General features: G+C 32.3%; 1 protein-coding gene across 4 annotated transcripts in view; it reads right to left on the bottom strand.

Annotated features, from left to right (window-relative positions):
• The window catches only part of LOC145296879 (macoilin-like), a 128527-nt gene that overhangs the window by 104149 nt on the left and 1169 nt on the right, over positions 1–23209 (bottom strand). For 2 of the 4 annotated variants that reach the window (XM_080143017.1, XM_080143019.1), the window contains exon 2: positions 5643–5687. The exons of the other annotated variants lie outside the window; for them this stretch is intronic. In XM_080143017.1, the coding sequence (XP_079999143.1) occupies positions 5643–5687 (45 nt within the window). The remainder of the gene's footprint in view (positions 1–5642; positions 5688–23209) is intronic. 4 annotated transcript variants of the gene reach the window in all.

The following is a 23209-nucleotide window of genomic DNA, read 5'->3' as shown; positions in this document are numbered from 1 at the left end:
TTCTTCAGATGTATCTTTTCGAATACTGAACCTTCTAGTCGAACTTGGAAATCTTTATGTCGAACTGATGAAACCCGGAGGAACCTGAAGAAGGTCGGAGTTTTTATCGGCTCGAATATTTTGAACTAAAACATTAGGCAAGCCATGCATCCATGTGGACAAGGGCGAAGTTCGAAATTTCATCCAAGTTGCTAAGTTAGAAAAAGGTCGGAGATTGGTCGAAACGTTTATAACAATCAATGTGAGAATAGTAGTCCGAATATTCTAAATAATTCAAATTCATTTTTCGGTATTATTATACAAACACCGTGACAGCGTTAGGGTTAGGGTTAGGATTAGGGTTTAGGGTTAGGGTTTAGGGTTAGGTTTAGGGTTAGGGTTAGGGTTAGGGGTAGGGTTAATTCGCTGTCACGGTGTTTGTATAGTTTTACCCATTTTTCCCCCCATTTTTTAAAAGCGGTACTAGTGTAGAGAGTGATCCAGACGTAAATAATAACGTTATTTAAAAAAACATTCTTAACATGGGGAGGGGAGGGTGTTTTGTACCTATTCTATACTTCAACCTTACAATTGAATAAAAAAAACATATCATTAAACTTGGAAATACGATTTTAAAAATAGCGCGGATCACTCTCTGCACAAGCACCTTAAAAGCTTACGAGTTGAACTTGTAGAAAAGATTTATTTTTATTTTTATTACGAAAACATTGAAGAATTTTCGGGGAGATTTTTTGTTGTTGTAATATTGAATTACAAAATGTTGATTAAAGCTTTATCAACCTTTTTAAACAAAAAAAAACATTTTAGGAACTATACTGCAAAAAAAAAATAATAATAATAAAACAAAATTTAACAAACAAACAAAAAATCATTTTAGGAACTATACTGCAAAAAAATAAAACAAAATTTAACAAACAAACAAACAAACAAAAAATCCTGCCCCCCCCCTAAAAGCAAACAAAAAGAAAGAAAAAAACACAAATAAACGAAACAACAACGAATCTAGAAACAAAATAACAAAGATATGAAATCATTTGTAAACTAGCCAAACATTCTGGGGTTGTTTAGAGATATACATGGTACATGGATATAACGAAATAGAAGTTAAAATAAGATGTATGTATGTATGTATGTGTGTGTATGATGTATGTATGCTGTGTGTGTGTGCATGATGTATGTATGCATGGGTAATATTATACAAACACCGTGACAGCGAATTAACCCTAACCCTAACGCTGTCACGGTGTTTGTATAATAGTATGTATGTATGTATGTATGTATGTATGTGTCCATGGTGTGTGTATGATGTATGTGTGCATGCATGTATGTGTGTATGATATATGTATGTGTATGTATGTATATACGGGATAATCGCGTTGACACATCGGTTCTCATCAGATCACCTAAGTTAAGCAACATTGAGCCTGGCTAGTACCAGATGGGTGACTACTTGGGAATTCTAGGCACTATATGTGCCCACTCCGCTTATCTCGGCATTGTTTCCAGTCGTCCTGAACCTCCACTTGCCACTGGTATTCAACAATGTCGACTCAGGAGAGATGTGGTTGGAGATTGTGCAACTCTTGCCACAAAAATTTCACGTGCAGGCAACCTTACACTGGGTCAGTGGGTATCTGTTAAGACTGAAGAAAGCTACTATGTATGCGTGTGTGTGTGTGTGTGTGTGTGTGTGAGAGAGAGAGCTCTATTTTTCTCACTCTTTCCTAGTTCAATATAATAAAGAAAAGAAAGCAAACATAGAAAAGTTATCAGCAACTGTTTGATCTAGTTTCAGTGTTGTTTTTGAAACAATGTCAAGTAAGAATGGAAGTAAAATCCCCCCCTCCCCACATACATACTCATTTGATCTCTGGATGTCACAGTGATGTAAGTGTGTTGTGTAGTTTCTGACTTTAGCAGGACACATACACTTAGAATTATGACGTTTCTTTATATTTCAATTAAAATTTTAAATTAATAGTTTGTTTACAAAATAAAACCTTCGAAAGCAAAACGTTTTACAAAAATGTTTAGATAAATTTATATATAAAAAACAGCTGCTGTGCAATATAGTTAATAGTAAAAAAAAAAGATGAAAAATTCTAGAAATAACTGTTACCAAAGGCAATAAAAAGTGACCTTCCTACCTACTTGCCTATGTTTTTTGTGTGTGTTTTAAAGTTTTTGAAGAGCATTTTTTTTTTTTTTAAATTTTACTAAAAAAGTCTGGTCAAATATGTTATGTTAGACTAAAATATCCAAAATGGTGGATAAACATTTTGCTAGACATCTCCGAAGTCTGATTATTTTTTTTCTGTTTAAATTAGTTATAAAATTAAAAAAGTAAACTTTACTTCATTTGGAACACCTAGCTGTTATATATGATGATGTTCCTGTTGATTTCAACATCAGGTTTGCCACAACAACTAATAGTCCGGAAATCTACACAGATGATTTGTTTATAGCGGTGAAGACTTTATGCAGAACCAACCACGTTCTTAATAAAACTGCTAATTTCAGTCGGTGCAATGGTTGCCACAAGACAGAGCAGACAGTAAACCTCAGGTTTTCACATCACAGTTTCCCTTCTCCTAGATACATGTCTTAATGAATACTGTTGGTTCATCTCTCCTAATTCCCAATGAATTAAACACGCCTCAAGATACCAAACTGGCAATTTCTATGTCTCAGCACAGTACATACAGCACATATCATTCCAAATGGTCACCCATATGGTACTGGTCAGGCTCATAGTAGCTTAACTTCAATGATATAGCAAGAACAGTGTGTCCACATGATTATGCCGTAATATATATATATATATATATATAGGGTGACCCCAAAAAACGGGCCCCGTGTACACTTTATGTGATATCTCCATTATTTATTCACCGATTGCCCTTATTTTACAGGACATGGCAGAATCAATGACCGTGAGTACACCAAGATCCCACTGGGAGCTGGGACAAAGAATACACTGTGTTAAATTTTACTACAAGACAGGCTTGTTTAAGAAAACACAGCACAGTTTCATGCGTCAGTTTGAATGTGAAAAGGCTCCATCCAAAAGCAGAATTCAGAACTGGGTGGGCCACTTCGAGAAGTATGGGACTGTGGAGAACCTCAACGCTGCCAGAGAGAACCGTTCAAGCCACTCGGGACATCTCAAGAAGCGAACAGCTCAGCTGGTCGAAAGAGTGAGAGAGTCTCTCCAGCAGAGTCCGAAATGTTCTGTGTGTAAGCAAAATCAGTCCCTCAGTATGTCCCGTGAGACTTGCAGGAGAGTGCTGGTGAATGATATCAGGGCTAACCCATACAAAATACAGATGCTGCAGACCCTTACAGCCTCAGACAAGAAGCAGAGGAGGGCTATGGCAGTCAAGATGCTCGAGAAGATCGAGGAGACACCAAGTTTCCTTAATCTCCTTTGGACCTCAGATGAAGCCCACTTCCATCTTGATGGGAAGGCGAACTCCAAGACAAATGTCTTCTGGGGGTCCTCCAGACCCAATGAAGTAGCCACCAAGTCACTGTACTCTCCTAAGTGCACGGTGTGGGCTGCAATCTTGGCCAGAGGCATCATCGGACCAATCTCCATCGAAGAATCTGGCGCAGCAGTGACAGACACCAAGGAGCAGTATGTGGAGGTCCTCAAAACCTTTAAGAGTGAGCTCCAGACCATCTACCCGTCGCTCATGAGCAAGTTCTGGTTCCAGCAGGACGGAGAAAGTTCTCACACCTCAAATCTGTCCTGAGATTGGCTGAAAGAGAACTTTGGAGGCCGAGTGATCAGTCTCAAGACTAATTTTGAGTGGGCACCCCATAGCCCGGACCTGAGCCCGCCAGATTTTTTTCTTTGGGGCTATCTTAAGGACAGAGTCTATGCAAGGAGACTTAGAACTATCACGGAACTCAAGGAAGCCATCAGAGAGGAGATGAGAGCCATTACCAATTCGGTCTGTAAGAACATCATGGACAACTTCGTATTGCGCCTCAAGAAATGCACGGAGCTAAATGGAGGCCATCATATGCTGTAGAACGGAGAAAAAATGGCCAAAGACGCTAGTGTTTTGATGTGATGTTTTGAATATAATAAACTAGTTATGACCAAAGTTTCATTTCATTCGGACAAAACACTAAGAAACGGGGCCTAATTAGAGTTGGGACCCTTTTTTTTGGGGGGTCACCCTATATATATATATATATATATATAGTAGCATCCAAAACCAAGGGACAAAATTTTAAAACCTAATCTTTGTGAAAAGCTGAAATTTTGACAACTGGTAATCATTATCATCCATAATAGCATACTAAAATTTGAATCATTTGCAAAGGATAGAAAAAGAATTATAACAATTATTTATTTATTTTCAAAATAGGAACATCGAAAAGTAAGGGACAAAATTGAAGCTTGGGGGGGGGGGTCGAGAGGGTTACTATTTTGGAGATCTTTTTATATACTCCCTTGATTATAATATGTACTATTTGTGAACGGATGTCATCTGTACATTTATTTTGATCGACTTTTATAAAATTCACTCTATTCCTACCTTTCGCGCGTTTGTTCTCGTCTTTTTCATATAAAAGTGAAACTAATCGGCGTAAAGTAGGCCGCCTGACTTTCTGGCCGGGACCTCCAGAAACACAATTAGCTTCATCAATGTTGGGGAAACCCTTCATATCAAACAATTGCTATTCATTTGGAGAGCTCCCCGTTCTTGGGGGAAGCTGGTTTTCCCCAATATCGTGGGGAGGCAGAAACTGGCCTGCAGCCAACCTTAATTTCTGCACCTGCATGATTCTTAACTTATTTCCTTCAAGTCAACTTTTAGATTGACACTGATAAATTTGAATGCTTTTCACTTCCTCTCGTGTCTTATCGTCACGGTAAGATTTCAGCTTTTTTTTCACTTACTTCTTTTCCACCTTCACGTCACAAGTTCGAGCTTGCCTGCCTACTAACACCCCCCCTCCAAAAAAAAAACATCTGGGCAATGCTAGGCACCCCCGTTAGTATATAATAATAGTCTTATTCATACAAACATTTGGTTACACATTGAGGTATGCTTCAACCACAGCTTAGATGAGCTACAACTTCCTCAAGATGAAAAATAAGAGAAGACACTAATTTTTAAGTCTGAAGAAATTGTAGTTTATTAAAGCTGCAGTTGAAACATATCTTAATGTGTAGCCAAATGTTTATTTGAATAAAACTTTCATTATACACAAGGATTAAAAGAAAAAAAAATACAATATAGTTTATGTTGTATTTTTCTTTTAACCTTTGTGTATGTTCTGTTCAACATTGAGCTCTCATACTTAAGATTTCCCACAACAACTACTGGATCCTTTTCACAACACCTTTTTACACACACACACACACACACACACACACATACTAGCTGGCTTCGATTGTTTACTACTTAAAAACCTGAAACAAAAATTTTTAATAAGAAACATTCATAAGTTTCTTGTAAAACACAAGACAAAAGCTTTCGCATTTATTCATGTAAAGTGATTTTAGTAATTTTGATACAAATTTATTCATCTTTTACATTAGATTGTAAAGAAATGGAAAGAAAGAAGAAATCAATTCGCCTGAGCGATGGTGTTTGGGGTGGGGCTTTTGTTTTTTTACTTACAATTTAGAAACGGATGGCAATTTGTTGAAAATCAAGTCAGTCCCCCTAAAGAAAAGGCCGGAAAGGAATATTTAAAAAATGCGAAACGTTTGTCCATGAGATAAAAAAAAATCATTAAAAACAACGGAAAAGAAAATGTAAAGTGGGGAGAGAGAGAGAGAAATAGAGAGAGATAGCAAGCGGTCAGTTATCTTTTCTCTTTTCTCAAACTCTTCTTGCTTATATTTCATTAACCCATCTTTCTAGCTAGCGATATTAAGTTAAATTACCTCCCTTGAATCAAAACTATTTCGAAAAATGTTTTAGAATTTATTCTTTTGTATCAAATCACTTTAATTACAGTTAAAATTGATAAAATTATGCCATATTCATAAGAAAAATAGGACAATAAAATTAGAAATTAATAACACTAAACATTAATTTATTATGAATTGTTAAAAAAATGTTACGCAAATTAGGTATTCAAATGTATGTCTTTGAGTCGCTCATCTGTACTGTTGAGAACTTCAAAATCTTAAGTCGTATTATTTATTTAACAGAGACTTGTATAATATCAAAATGATAATGGAAAAATTTTTTGGAATTTATTCATTGTGATTAAAGATTAATTAAGATTTTTACACGATTTCTTATGTCTATGTGCGCTTTTTGCTTGCACGTAACTTTCTATTTTTATTTACTATAAATAGATTATTTAAGTTTTTAAAAAAATGCAATAGCTAAAAATACTAAACAAACTTTTTAAAAATTATTTTTTTCTTATTTAATTACAAAGTTATATGTACCCTCATATATTTCAGTTTTTCATAAATAAGACATTCATTTAAATCTTTTGTTAATAGTTGCAACATTTAAAATTTAATGATAATTTGAAAGTCATTTAAACTGACTTTAAAATTCTTAGCAAATTCTTCATTTAGGAGGTTCCTCAAATAAGTTTCCAGACTTTTTTGTACAGGCATTTAAAATTGTCATAGACTCTTGAAAATTCAGTATGTTATTGCTTTACATCTTATGAGATGACCGATTTCAGGTTCAAATAAACAGCTACAGCAGGAATTGGAATACACTTTACTAAAGCCTGATTGTCACAGCTGGTGAATTTCGAAAAATGCAATCTGGACACGAGGACACTTTAGAAAAAAGATATGCAATAAAATTATTTTTCAACTTGGAAAAAATGCCACAGAAATATATGGAATGCTTCAAACTGTTTTTGGACCATCTTGCATGAATCACGCATCAATTTTTGAGTAGCATAAGAGATTCAAGGAAGGCAGGGAGTCTGTGAGAGATGATGATTTGTGGGAGGAGTAAGGAAGTCAGAACACCAGAGTTGATTGGTCAAATAAAGAATTTTATGGATAAGGACCGTCGTGTGTCTATAGAGAACATAAGTGCATGGTTTGATGTCAGTGTGGGAACTGTACACACAAGGAACTGAATATGCAGAAGATTTGTGCAACGTTTGTTCCAAGGGTGCTGTCCAAAACTCCATCCTTGTCACAGACTATTTGACCAAAATGGGCATCAAGACACTTCCTCATCCCATCCAGACCTTGCTCCCTCTGACTTTTGGTCATTCCCTTAGTTTAAGGAAAACCTTGGAGGCTGCCGTTATGAGACAATTGGGGAGATGAAAGAGGCTGTGACGAAGGTTATCGACACGCTCACACAAGAGGATTTCCATGGGGCCTTCCAGAACTTGTTGGAATGGTACAACAAGTGCATTGCAGCCAGAGGAGATTACTTCGAAAGGGGACTAGAGTTTCATGTGTGTACTATCAATAACAGTGCCCATACGAAAAAAGTCTGGAAACTTATTGAAGGCACATTGTAATTAAAAAGTTGAAAGTTTTGGAAGATTTTTATGGCAATTCTATAGGGATTAAAACATCTTAATAAGAGTTAGTTTTAGAACAATTCGGTTGGATTAATAACCGGTTATCTTGAACTTTTCAGCTTTATGATGGTTGCCATTTAAACAACATTATCTTAACCAAATTAGTTCTTTCGGTTTAATTAGTCTGATGACAAAAAACAATAGCACAATAACTTAAATAACAATATATTTAATTATTAGTTGAATCAAATTGTTATCATAACTAGTACTAATTTGGTTAAGATAATTTTGTTTCAATGACAACCATTTTAAAGCTGGAAAATTCCAAATAACAAATTAATAACCAAATGCTACTGGAATAATTAACTTTTATTATCGTACATTAGGCCCAAATGCTAGTTTATCTATGAAAGAAAAATGAGGTTCTATTTGGGGAGGAGAGGGAATGTGTGTAAACAAACTTTGCGAAAATAAAAATGTGTTTTTAGACTTTACAGTGGAAGATCAATTCAGCATATAAATTAACATAAAATGATCACCCACTTCCTGACCAAATAGCGTTTGAACGACATGGAATCTATTTATTTACACTCTCGTCATTAACAGGATATGCGACAAACCCTCAACGTGTAGCAGTGTTAGCAGGGATGTGATGGTCGCTAAGTTGTTAACAACACAAACTGACAACCTGAGCGTTCCAAGTTCGAACCCAGTTGGTTCCACAGAAACACTTTCATTTAGCGATGTTGGCAATGTTCATGTAGTCTTTTCTGTAACTACCTGATGTCTTTCTAGAAAACATTCGAACTAGAAAAATATTGCGAAAACGAATATCAACAATAATCATCTTATTCATTCAAAACGAATGAATAATGTTCAACAACATCAGCACAAGACCGCAAGTGATCTAAATATGCTGATCTTTGACAGATCTGTATTCCAACCAATGTGATGGACACCATCATATGGAACTTTCTCAAATGCCTTGCCACACCGAGAACCATCATGAATTGACTTGGCTTGACAAGTGCCTCTCCACAGCCACTAGTCAAGGAAACACCCCGATTCTGGTCTCGGCCTGCCAAGCTAGATGTCATCTGACGAAACTTCCTAATGTTCTGAATCGTAGGCTTTTGAAATTTGACAGTTGCAAAAGATTTTCACAAACTTTTCAAGTTAAATCTGATATTCATATTTTATCAAATATTGATACAGTGTAACCCGGGTATAAGAGACTTCTTTGCCAGGTTCCCACAGCTCTCTTATATCAGGGTTAAATTTATATCCGGATTACACTGTATATTAACACAGGCTCTAATTTACAACCAGAGAAGATTTCTCTTATATGTATAGGTATTTATTAAAACATTCATTATGATACTAAATCTGATTTATATTTGGAGATTTTTATTGCAAATTTAAGCTTAAAGCATTTAAGGAGGGCATGTAATACTTTCTTTTAACACCAAGTTTATCGGCCATATTTTTTTTAGAAAGTGTTGACCTTTGATATTTGTCATGCACTTATGTTAGAGACTTTTCATTTCAGTGTGCACACCCCTTTGTTATATGCCCTTAAAACGCTATCCGGTTAGAAACTCAGGTGATCATTTTAAATTAAATTTATACATGTAATCGCCTAAAAAAGCACAATCTCATTTTTTATGGGGAATGTGGTATTAAAAATAGTTTGGTTAAAAAAAGAAAGCAAAAAACAAGAACAAACAGCATAGTTAAAAATAAAACAAAACAAAATTAACAAAAAAAAAAATAATAAAAAAATACCAAAATAAAACAAAAACAACAAAAATAAAATAAAATGAAATAACAAAAACAAAACAAAACAAAAAAAGCAAAAGTAAAATATTCTCCCTGGCAACGTCGAGTTGGTACACTATTTTTTTTTTTAGTTATATTAAGGGAAATTTATTTAAGTTTAACACTTCAGTTTCAAAGGATGAAAGAGACATGCAAAATTTTCTCAACCCTTCAACCAACCCTAACCCCCACAAGTACTGCACATGTATGTACTGTACTAATTCAAAAAGAGTTTGGCTAAGTCAATGAATGTTTGATTACATTTGGTTTTTAACAGCAAATCAACCCTTTACATTCGAATATTAGATATCAAATGATTACCGTAACGAAAATGTCGCTCATCCATTTTTACCTCAATATTATGAAATGGTACAAAAATGTTATGTATTTACATGTTAGGATTAAAAGGGGCAGTAGACCAAAAATTACAAATTCATCAAGCATTTTTTTTAAATAAGAAAAGGCACATTTTAATGTCTAAATGTTTCGTCTGCCATTTTCTGCTTATATTAAGGTCAACAGCAACAGGACATGATTCAACACAGTCATTTTTATACTAGCTAAAATCGTTTACCAATCTCACATTTGATTTCATTTTATAAAAACAAAAATACTGGATGAATTTGCATAAATTTTGATGTACACCCTTTTTTTTCAAACTTAGAGACAAACATGATAAATGGTTTCATGCAATTATAATTTTTAATATTAGGATAAAACTGGATAAGCACCAAAACAATTATTATAAACTAGTGTGTGTGTGGGGGGGGGGCAGCCTTGCACCATCATAAAATATGCTTAAGTATATTTTAATTCATACAAATTTCATATTTAGTATTACAGCGCCAATTCTCTCATGAATATTATATATATATATATATATATATATATATATATATATACTAGCAAAAGTACCTATCGTTGACTGGGTTCAAAAACAGCCTACAGAAAATGGACTCTGATTTATGAAAGTATGATAGGTTATGAAAACGAAAGATTGTAAAGAGATAGCTTCGAATTTGCGGGTATCAAAACCAAAGCAAAATACGATGAAAGCAAAAATAAAATAGATAAACCCCATAATTTATTATACCATACCTGTTCACACTGAAACACTTATCACAATATTCCGTGGATCTATATTAAAAAACCTTGTTAAACTTTGTGACATATTTCCATTCTATGGAGGTCAAGCGCGAACGAACACTCCATAAGTTTAATATACCATATTTCTTCAACCTGAAACATAATTATCAAAGTATACTTACGCAGATAGATATAAAAAGTCTTTATTAAAGTTTGTGCCTATTTTCATTCTTTGGAGGCCAGGCGCGAACGCAGACCCCACAATTTTATTATACCATCCCTATTTAAGTTAAAACATACTTATCAAAGTATTCGTATATACATCTATATCAAAAACACTTGTAAACGTTTTTTTTTAATTTTTTATTTCCATACTTTGTGGATCAGGCGCGAATGCAGACCCGACAATTTTAATGAACCACCGTTCTGCCAGATCAAACATACCCATTCTTGTGTCTCGATACATCTTCTATCATTATATGTAATCAGTTTTTTAAAATAATCAAACATATAGGAGCCTATTTGTGACCAGACACACACACACACACATTCAGCTTATATATATATATATATATATATATATATATATATATATTCCCTCTGCTTCACTTTTTTTGTTTTCAAGTAAGATCTTTGACTTAGTTGTTGTTTCATCAAATACTCCTGCATGCAAAATCCGATCCCGCATTTTGCTAATTCCTACCCTCTGATGAGAAGGAAAGTATTTCTTCAAAACTCCGTGGATTAAGGACTATCCATTTATCTAGTGTTTCCTTTTCAGATTAAATATGTTTTTAACTCATTTCAAAGTGTTTTTTAACATATTTTATTAACTGTTTGCTCATATTATAAGCTCTATTTCCTATTTGGTTTTATCAAGCTAAAAGCTTTTATAAATATTAATTCTTTAATATTTATAATATACTTTAATTTTACCATCTTGGATCATTTTTGTAAATTTAATTGTAATTTTTATTTTATATATATATATATATATATATATATATATATATATATATATATATATATCTCCCTTCCCTATATATATATAAAATGAACTCATTTTTCCCCTATGATTTTGACCTTAATAGGATTAAAATCAAGACATTTAATGCAAATGTAATATGCACAAATTGCAGCACAATATCTGAGGTGTGTTATAGGCATATTACCTCTCCACTTCCTCAATAATCGTAGATTCTTATATTTTTTCTGTTGAGAGTTCAATGCCACAATCGGTTAAAATCAACGGAAGTAGTAAAATCTTTTCTCTCTAATAAATTCCTGCTTTCCCCGCCACCACTTACACCATTTCCGGGATTGTTCACAATGAACAGTTACAAAGTAACACAGGTTTAGGTTTTCTTTACTTCGTAGTTACTTAAAAAAACTGGAATGGAATTTTAACGTTCCTTTTCGTTCTATGCTTTCTACTGGGTGAAACGCACCATGGACTTAACTGATTCGAAGGGTTATTTATGCCATTTTTTTTTTTTGTTTTTCGCTGAGTTTTTTTGTTTTTCCGAACACGTTTATCATTTTCTCTCCTTATTTTTGTTTTTCCGATTTCTTTTTTAAAGAAGTTTTACGTTTGTTCGTTGTTTTTCTTTTGTTTTGGTTTTCCCCGAGTTTTTTAAAAAGTTTAACATCATTTTTTTTTTTTTTTTAATATTTAAACAGGGTTATTACTTATTTTTTATTTTACCCCCCATCTTACACACACACACTTCCAAACACCCAAGCAACACCGGGTACCCCCACTAGTATATATATATATATATATATATATATAGCACTGATTTCAAAAGTTAAAAAAAAAAAAATAACATGGATGCCATCAGCTAGAATTGAAACCCAAACGTTTAGCACTCCAGCCATATTCCCTATTGTTTGAGTTATCAGCAAATAGATTTAAAATTAGACCATTTCAAACTATGAATGAATTTGTGTATGTGCAAAGTAACAGAAATATGTCGGCAAGTTGAACATTCTGCATTTCAATTTGCCGACAGATTATTGTACGCATCATTTACTCGTGGATGACCCGTACTTTAAGAGTTTGATTCAATATTTACAGACACACACATCTACTGCTTTATATATAGAGATTAAGATTCATAACAATTTGGTTCAATTAAGAATTTAATGGTTAAACAATAATGTAATGATTTAATTTAAATCTTAAAATCCTATTTAAAAATAACAGCTCGATAATAAAAGACACAGAACAGCTTTTCTTTTTTAATCGGTCCGTTAAAACTTTTGTAAAATTTGCTTAACACTACTCCCTTCCTCCAAAGGAAATTTTACTTTTTATTGGCAATTACATGTATATAGCTTTAAAATATGATAGCAAAATCAACAAAAGTCTTTTAGAATTTACAGTGAGGGATCAGTTTTGTATAGAAATTTAACATAAAACGATCACCCGCTTCCAGACCAGTAGTCATTAACGATCACCAACTCCTCTCTGATAAATAGCATTTTTTTACAAAATGCTTTTTTCTTTTTAAATTAGATAAATATTACCATGCATTGGTCCAGGATTGATCTTACGGAAAAAAATAAGGAAATAAAAAGACAAGGTTCGTAAAGGTCAAAACAAAAAAGGGGGGGGAGGCAAATGGAGTAACGCACGATATGGATCTGAGTAAGTAGCAATTTTGGTGGAGTGTTCGCTGTTGGAGATTGGAGGCATTTATTCCTCTTGGATAGGGCCCAAAAAACAATTTTCAATTTAATAGGTCCCACTTTGTCAACTAAGCTCCAACCCCTGTCCCATCGCCACAATGTTGCATCTCTGTGCCTGTTTTACAAATATTTTAACAGAATGTGCTCCGATGAACTAGTTACACTTGCACCTCCTCGACATACATATCCCTGACAAACCTACTTAGCAACAAAATCTTACCCCTTCACTGTTTAGGTCCCTAAATGCCAGAAAACTTTCTATTCTAATAGTTTCTTCCCTCGACACAACTAGACTTTAGAATTCCCTTCCTGCTACCTGCTTCTCTGACTGTACTGATATGCAGAAGTTTAAATGTAACATAAACCAACATCATCTTAATCTTTCCTGGGCCGGCCCCAAATAGTAGCCTATTATGTCCAAGTGGTGATATGCCTTGTTAAAGGTGAACATGAGTAAAAAAAAAAAAATATGGATCTGTACAAAAACACCTAAAATCCACGTAATTATTTAATTATAACAAGTTTGAATGTAGTTTTCATCATAAAAAAAGAAGATTAGTCACCCCACCAAACTGATTAAAGAAAATGGCCAAAGAAAAATGGTTACATGTGCTTAAAAATCCTATTGGTCCAGAAGTAGATGATCATTTCATGTTATTAAATTTATGAACAAAACTGATTCCCCACTCTGAATTTTTTTTTTTTTTTTTTTTAATTTTTTATTTATTTATTTTTCTCAACAAGCTTTTTCAGGTTGTTTACATGTAATCTATTTTTTCAACGATGAAAGGAAAAGCATAGGATGAAGGGCTTCAATGATATCTAAGATTTTTGTTAATTTTATATCAACACGTACATATTAATAAACAGTGCTTCTTCAGAATAAGAATAAAAATTGAAAATCAAAATATTAAATTTCAATTTAAATCAATGGTATCTTCTTAAATGTCATGTCGAAATTAGTAAAATATCTAAAAATTACGAAAAATGGTAAAGTAGAAACTTAATTATTAATGAAAATAGTTTTTGATAATAAATTGCAATAACCAGGGGAGGTAACTGTAGTTTATCTTGTTACATTTCCCGGTGCTTCTATATTATACAAACGAAAAAAATATTGAATTTCAAGTGAAACAAATGGTACCTAAGTCAGGTCTCAAATAGTAACATATCCAAAAATTGTGAAAAATAAGGTAGAAAATAATAATGAAAAAAGAAATTTGTGCAAGGAAGCAAAATGACTATATTACGCTTACTAAAAAAGACAAGTTGACAGGGGAGATAATTAAATTCTGTTACTAACGTCACGTGATGAACGTAATTCAAAATGTTGGACAAAGTTTATTCCCTATACAAACTTTATTGAAAACAGTTTTTTATCAATAAATATTTTTCTACTTTATCGTTTTCTGTAATTTTTGGATATGTTACTATTTGTGACATGACAATTATGTAGGTACTATTTGTTTTACTTGAAATTTAATATTTTTCCGTTTGTATAATATAAAAGCACCCATTTTCCTAAAAATGATGGCGATCAATAGAGCATGAAATTATATGTTATGTTAGTAACTGTGACATGACATTGGTTGTTAATAGAAACTCAATTTTATGGATTTCGATTTTTGTTGCTATTCTGAAGGAGCGCTAAATAAACTATTTACTAACTATTAATCAAAATCTAACTTTAAAAATTATTCAATTTACAACACCAAAATACTCTGAGATTTTTGGGCTTTTTTTTTTAAGTGATCAATTTTTTGGTGCAACAAAAAATATGGAAATTTGCACGGCAAAACCATACATGGCCACCAGTGAGAACAATAGGGAATACATTTGATAATAAAGATCTTAATATCATCAAAACTACTTGTCATTCAAAACAGAGCCGAATACACCTTGAAATCAACTTTTTAAATGTTAAGTCTTTAGTCAGTACCCTAGCGCAGTGACATTCAACCATTTTTATTCCTTGGACCACAAATCCTAGGGGAATGTTCTGTGGACCACTTCATTAAATTACTGAAAAATAGATTTTACAAATTCGTTTATTTATTAATTGTAACCAAATTAGTTTTTAAATTTTACAAAAAAGATTGTTTCAAGAAAGTTGTACGATTTAAAAATACATTTTATTGGACTTAAAATGTTTTAAATTAAATATAAAAATTTTTTTTTTTGATAAAGAAAACACGCTGTGGGCCACCAAAATTCTTCTGTGGAACATCACTGCTCTAGTGCACACTGACCAAATATTTATTACTAGCGATGTTATCCGGCATTGCTCTGGCTTGCACCAAGGACTACGTCCTGCTGCGTCTAAAGATTATCATATCAGATTTGTTATTCTTATTTCTTACATTTTATAACATTTGAATTTTGGAATGACGGACCAATCATGTCCTCAGAATTGACTTGATGAAAAAAGGTGCAGAAAGAAAGTGACATTTATTGAAATAATTTTCACTAAATTTATACGTTTCTAAATTTTTTAGATAAGGATTGATTATTCATATTATTTGAATTCTTTTGGGCTACTATTCTCATCTCGAGTTTTATTTTTACAACATTTCAATCGATGTTAACCTCCAACCTTCTTCAGAAGTATGCTTTCGAACTCTGAAATCTGCATAGAATTTCTAACGGAATCCTTTCTTTAATCCACTGTACCAAGGATTCAGTTTGAAATTCCGTGCAGATTCCTGAGTTTGACCTCTGAAGAAGGCCGGAGCTTACATCGACCGAAACGTGAAAATAACCCTAAAGATGAAAACAGTAGTCCGAAGAATCAAAATACAACTAAATTTATGGTTTTTAAAAAACAGGTTGTCTTGAACAATTGAACTCTGTTATAGCGACTAAATATTTTGTTTCACATTTTAATGCACTCTTATTTTTCCCCATTTGAGTTGGTAATTTTTCATGTATTATATTTCTAAAGAAAGAAGTCGTCGTATCAACCTAAGATTTTATTTATTTATTTATTTATTTTTTACTATTCCTAAATTTAGGCATTTAAACTTCTGCTGGCAGACTTGTATGAGTGTGCCCCCCCCCTCTAAAAATGTGATTTTTTTTTTTTTCACCTTTTTTTTTTTTTTTTTTTTTTTTAAATTGTTTTCCTACGATTATCATAGATTACAGATTTAGCAGAAAAAAATCTTAAAAAAAACCTAAATTTAATGATTTTTAAGAAGGGAGTTCACTTTCTCATTACAACGTTCTACTTCATTGCTACCTGACATTTCTTCACCGACGTAATAAAATATAGTCACACCAAATAAATTTATAAGGAAGAACAAAATTTTGGCATCAGGCAAATTATGAAAAATTACAATTTCCCATACTTTGCAGTCACTGAACCGTGTTCTCACACTGTTTTATTTCGGATTACTTGCAATTCAATTTGGACGACTTCTCATCTTTCAGACTACTATTCTCAGCTTGTGTGTTTTTCCCACGTTTCAATTTGGACGGCTAGCTGAGAATAATAGTTTGAAAGATGAGAAGTCCAAATTGAGACGTGAGGAAAATACCCACGCAGTGCTTGTACAGTTTAATCAAGACATTAAAAAATGAAATATTGAAAAAAAAAATTATATTGTACGTATTCGTAATGGCATTAAGTTCTCATTAAAAAAAAATTTTGGGTTTGTATTACTGTACACATAAATTCGAAGGCAAGTTAAGTTACTTTTCTACCAAACTAGATATAATTTTTGTGTTTTTATTCAATGTAACATGTTTATTCAGCTCGAAAAACATGCAATGTTTACCGATGAATTGGAAAATTCAAAATGGCGCCCGACTCTTTCTTAAATACGGTAAGTTTGGGAAAAGGTGTTATAAATAATAAACTTGAAAAAATACTATTAAAAACCCACCGAATATATGTCACGGTAACATATATTGAGCGAATTTCTAACAGTATTTTGTCTAGTTTATTATTTATTACACCTTTTCCCGAACTTACCGTGTTAAAGAGAGAGTCGGGCGCCATTGTGAATTTTCCAATACATCGGTAAACACTATGTTTTTCGAGCTGAATAAACATGTTACATTGAATAAAAACACGAAAATTATATCTAGTTTGGTAGAAAAGTAACTTATCTTGTCTTTGATAACATTTATTTGTTATATATTTGTTTTTTGACAACTTTTTCGAATTTATGTGTACAGTAATACAAACCCAAAATTTCACTTAATTTGATCAAGTAGTTTTTTTATTATTAGAGAGGAAAATCAAATTTTTAATGAGATCGATCTTGTCGCAGACGAGGAGGGGGGGGCTTTAAATGAAAAAGCGGTTAACAAAAGACAAAATGAAAACGGGATTAAAAAAAGGACAGTGAAACTGTAAAATAAATGAAAAAACTAAAATATTTATCTAAGTATTTTTTCTGCCCATGTTTCAAAATAATCTCGTCAAATTTTGACAAACTTTAAACAGTGATTGAGTTATCTCCCTTGGCGCCCCCTTCCTTGTCAGTGCAATAGGCAACATGGCGGGATACGATCGATCTCATTAAAACTTGATTTTTCTCAGTAAAAAAAAAAAAAAAAAAAAAAAACTACTTGATCAAATTAAGTCACATTTTTTATGAAACCTTGATTCCATAACGGGTACGTAAAATTTTTTTTTTTTTTTTTTTTTTTTTTTTTTTTTAAATATTTTTTTTAATGTCCTGATTAAACTAAACAAGTACCCAAACATGCAGGCTGAAAATAGTAGTTTGGAAGATGGGAAATTGTCCAAGTCGGTAGATGTGTACAGTAAGTCAGGGAGCAAGTAGGTAGAACGTTATAACGAGAAAGTGAACCCCCTTCTTAAAAGTCATAAAATTTTTCTGCTAATGTGATACTTAAGTCTGTAATCGATGATCATCGTCGAAAAAAGTTTTTAAGAAAAGGCGAAAAAAAAAAAAAAAAAAACGCAATGGGGGGGGGGGGGAAGAGCACTCCTTTACACATCCGTACTTGTTTACGTTCGCGCCATTAGGTCGTTGACACGGCATGCGGGCATGGCTTCATCACCAAGCATCAGATTTACGATAACGTAAAGTAACTGTAAGCAAGAAAATGGAAAATATTAAATTGATGTGTATTGTTGCCGCAAAAGGGGGCAACACAATCAGGATCCTCTTTTCAGGATTCGCATTATTCTAAAATATATATTAGATCAAAAATTTTTATGTATTATAGGGTGCTTATTTTGACACTTATGGCCATAAACAAAGATGAAGAAAATTTTTTTTTTGTTGTAACAAGTAGTTACACGGTAAAAAATGGAAATAGTATACTCTAAAAATCAGAAAGAGTGATCAAGTAGATTTTTTTTTTCGGAAAAAAAAACAAACAAACTTTGCCGTTTTTTTTTTACCGATAAGTGAAGGCCGAAGCCATTTTAATATTCTTCAAATTTTGTTTTAATTTATATAAAATGACCATTCTAAAATGATGTTTTCGTTATTTGAAAATTTATGTCCTGGAAAAAAATAGTTTTATTATGTAAGTTTATTTAACAATGAATAAATATCGAAAATTTCAAGAAAATATGATCATTTGATTTTGGCTAGATTTTTAAAACACTTAAAAATAGGTATGTCTACGGCTTCAAAAATGTCATTACATAGGAACGTTGTTTTAAAGCGTCGATAATGTAAACACGATTTTTGTCTCGCATTTTCATTATTTTTGTATGCTATAAAAGTTTTTTTTTTAAATTAGCAGTTTATTTGAAATGTTTTCTTTTTTAAGTTAGGATGATAATATTAAATTAAATTACAGTTACATCGTGTTACATCAGCACTACAGCAGAAAACTGTGGCGCGCGTTGGAGGTACCTACAGAACGGAAATGCGATATTCCGAAAATTATGCATTGATCAAATCGTTTTCTTTTTCTTTAACCCTATGTCTTGATCCGTCATATTTAATAAAGGGAGATAATTCAATTCGAATTACCGAGTAATAGTTAAAAATCATATATATATATAATATATATATATATATATATATATATATATATATATATATATATAACTATCTAATCAATTTACGCGATTTTTGAAATGTGACATTTTTTTGGTGCTTTTCAATAGTATTTTTTTTTTCAAGTTAAATCCAAGTTTTACGATATCTTTTTTGGTAGATGTGACTATCGGAATACCCTGGCCAAATCACCGCTAAAAAATCGTCTCCGTCCATCAAACTTTAAGATCGAACAGGAAACTCGAAAACGAAATGAAACGAAATTTATTTATTTATTTATTTATTATTGTTGTTGTTTTTATTATTATTACTACTATTATTATTATTTGTTTATTTATTTATGTTTTGCCGCACTTATTTTTTTTTTATTTAATATAGTTCACGTACACATTTACCAGAAAAGATGTATTTCCCGTTATTTTAGTAAGAACGAATTACTATTTTCATAACGAAACATTTTAGTAAGAAAAATAACGAAATAGTAATTCATTCTTATTAAAATACAGGAGAAACACATCTTTTCTGGTAAATGTGTACAAATAAATAAATAAATAAATAAATAAATAAAAATAAGTGCACTGAGTGCTGCTGCAGCTGCACTGCTCCAATGCTCCATAGCTAGCGTTTATTCCTACATATAAACATTTCACATCAAATTAAATTTAATGTGTTATTTTATTTAGTAAATAAAATAATATTTACTGTTTAGGTGTTATTATTGTTATTATTTTTTTTTTTTCGTTATTTATTTCGTTTCATTTTCAGTGAATTTTATTCAAATACACATGGAAAAAAAATAAAAGGATTAACAATTTTATTCCATTTTAGTAAAGAAAGATAATGAAATAGTGGTCAATGTGCACTGGCTGTCCAACCTGCAAAGGGTGTTTATTGACTCGTTCTTAACATGAGGAGGTTGAAAAATAAGAAAATGCCTTTCCGAATAAACATCCCCAACCTCCTTAAATTAAGAACGGCTTTCGGAATAAACACCATTTGCAGGTTAGACAATCAGTTCACATTGACCGAAATGGTATTTCGTTCTTACTAACAGGGGAAATACATCTTTTTTGGCAAATGCGTACCTGAATCAAAAAAAATAATAAATAATAATAATGATAAAAAATAAGTGCAGCAAAAAATAAACGAATAAATAAATTTCGTTTCATTTCGTTTTCGAGTTTCCGGTTCAGTCTTTAAGTTTGATGAACGTAAACAATTTTTTTAACAGTGATTTGGGCAGGGTATTCCGATAGACACATTTACCCCCTTTATTTTTATTATTAAATTGTTAGGTGAAAGTACAGCGTAATTACAGAACACCTTTCTCTCCCCATGTTAATAATGGCTTTGTAAATAATAGCATTTTTATTTCAGCACGGATAACAAAAGTGCATACTGCATAAGTGCCCATTTTTCTTATGTGACAAGTACGTACATCAAAAAGATATTTTTCTGTATTTTTTTTTTTTTTTTTAATTAGATCGAATTCTGGATAAACACCCCAAATTCAATACAAGTTTTAACGCGTTTTAAGTAAAAGATTTCCGAATTCGGATAGGTTCCCAGCTTCACAGTTCGATTAAAACATTTTCCCATTTCGAATAGAAGGTTTTTTGGTTACAACTAGAAGATTTCAAAGTCCGACGGAAAGATGCATCCGAAGTAGGCGGGAAGTTATTTTGGCGGAAACGTTTGTGAACATAAAAAAACCTGAGATGAGAATAATTATCGAAAATAATACAATTATTGTTTAGTCCAATTCTCATGCAATAACATTTTAGGGGCACGCGCCCCAACACCACTCCCGCCCCCTGCTTCCCCCCCCCCAATGTAAACAGAAAACAGCTAAATCTAAAAATGTTAAATGGTATTCTAATCAGTAAATGTCGACGCGTTACGGAAAAACTGTTAATTAAACTGCAGGAGCGAGCACCTGTTAAGCTACACAAGTTCCAAAAAAAAAAAAAAAAAGAACGAAAAACAATGTTTGGTGCTTATGTTTTTGTAAACTGCTTGTGAAAACTTTGTTTTAGATCAATTAAAAAGTATTAAAAACTACGTAAGACAAAAAAAAAAAAAAATGAACCACATATATATTTTTTGAAAACTTTATTTCAAATGGCCGTTTAAAGATTCCTGCACTTCACTACGCCCGTTCGCACGCGAACGTATCATGTAAGAAAAATACTATTGAAGGTGGTGAAATAGCGCAAAATAGTCACAAGGTCCAGGGGTTCATACCATGCAAACGGTAAATTTGCGACGGATTTGATTATCAGATTCGTTGTCAGCGACCTCGAATACCTAATACCTATACTAAAAAAACAAAACAAATTAGAGTGGTCGCTGTCTTGTTGTAGCATAAAGTAATATTTACCAATTTTTACTTGGTTTTCCACCTTAACATTTTCCTTTTAAATGACGGTTTGTATAGGTTTTCGGGTATGCTGAAAACGAATATCGGATAAAAACTTGTCGAAAATGCGGTTTTGGGTTTGTTTTAAAAATGAAATGGAAATTTAAATCTCGTTTTGTTTTAATTTTTTTTTTTTTTTTTTTTTTTTTTTTTGCAAATTGCTCTTATTCCACATTTTATTTAAGAAATGCTTAACAAACTATAATTTTCCTCTAAGGAAGTTTAGAGTTATCAACTGCCTTTTTCCTCTCACTCCTACCGAAACAGCATATTTATTTTATTTTATTTATTTTTTTGTGTTCCTGCACTTTTGTTACCAGTGTTATTTTTTTAAATTTCAAGTTTTACGATATCTTTTTTTTTATTAAATTGTTAAGTGAAAGTAGAGAATAGATAGAAAACACCCTCCTCTCTCGCTGTTAAGAATGGCTTTCTAAATAATAGCGTTATTATTTCAGCACGGTAACAAAAGAGGGCAAATGTGTAGTTTAGCGGCGTAAATTATTTGGCCTCGATTGTCGTAAAATGATAAAAAAAAAAAAAAAATTTTTTTTTTCAGCTTTTTCGCTGTTTTATAATAAAATTTTTATAACTTTTGTCTATCAAATGATTTACGGCGCTAAACTACACATTTGCCCCCAAAGTGCATAAGTACCTTTTTCCCCCCGAAAGCATGGGGAGGTTTGAGGTAATAATTAAAAGGCAACTCTTTATAGGTTAGTCTTCGGTGGGCCAATCAGACCAGTGGTCTGGCAGACCACATTGAACAAATTTTCTTTCTCCTAAAATTTCATTATTATATAAAAATTCGGGTTTATATTACTGTACACATAGATTCGAAAAAGTTGTCAAAAAACAAATATATAACAAATAAATGTTATCAAAGGCAAGATAAGTTACTTTTCTACCAAACTTGATATATTTTTCGTGTTTTTATTGAATGAAACATGTTTATTCAGCTTGAAAAACATACATTGTTTACCGATGTATTAGAAAATTCACAATGGCGCCCGACTCTCTCTTTAACACGGTAAGTTCGGGAAAAGGTGTTATAAATAATAAACTAGACAAAATACTATTAAAAAACCACCGAATATATGTCAACCTATGTCACGGGAATATATATTGAGCGAGTTTCTAACAGTATTTTGTCTAGTTTTATATTTATAGTACCTTTCCCAAACTTACCGTGTTAAAGAGAGAGTCGGGCGCCATTTTGAATTTTCCAATACATCGGTAAATACAGTATGTTTTTCGAGCTGAATAAACATGTTACATTGAATAAAAACACTGAAAACATATGCAGTTAGTTAGAAAAGTAACTTATCTTGTCTTTGATAACATTTATTTGTTATATATTTGTTTTTTGACAACTTTTCCGAATCTATGTGTACAGTAATACAAACCCAAAAATTCTTATTTTTGTAACTTGCGCACATATGAGTGGTCGTGTATACATTTTTTTTAAATTATTTTATCGATTATTTTCGATTTTGTTGGCGCATGCGCAATTTAAAAAAAAAGATTGAAACGAAATTTAAATTTCCATTTCATTTTTAAAACAACCCCCAAGCAGGGCGCTTTCGCCAAGTTTTACCGAATTATTTAAATTTTCCGCAAATATGTAGTTTTCTGGATAAAGTGGTGGCCATTGTTGTACGCGAAAGTGCGCGTGTATTTTTTTAGATAGGATTTTCAAGTTAAATTCAATTTTTACGGT

The sequence above is a fragment of the Euprymna scolopes genome, chromosome 17 (assembly GCF_053919585.1).
Source record: "Euprymna scolopes isolate OS-2025 chromosome 17, ASM5391958v1, whole genome shotgun sequence".
NCBI lineage: Eukaryota > Metazoa > Mollusca > Cephalopoda > Sepiida > Sepiolidae > Euprymna > Euprymna scolopes.
Note: the sequence above shows the minus strand (reverse complement) of the source record. Positions and strands in the feature narration are given on the sequence as shown.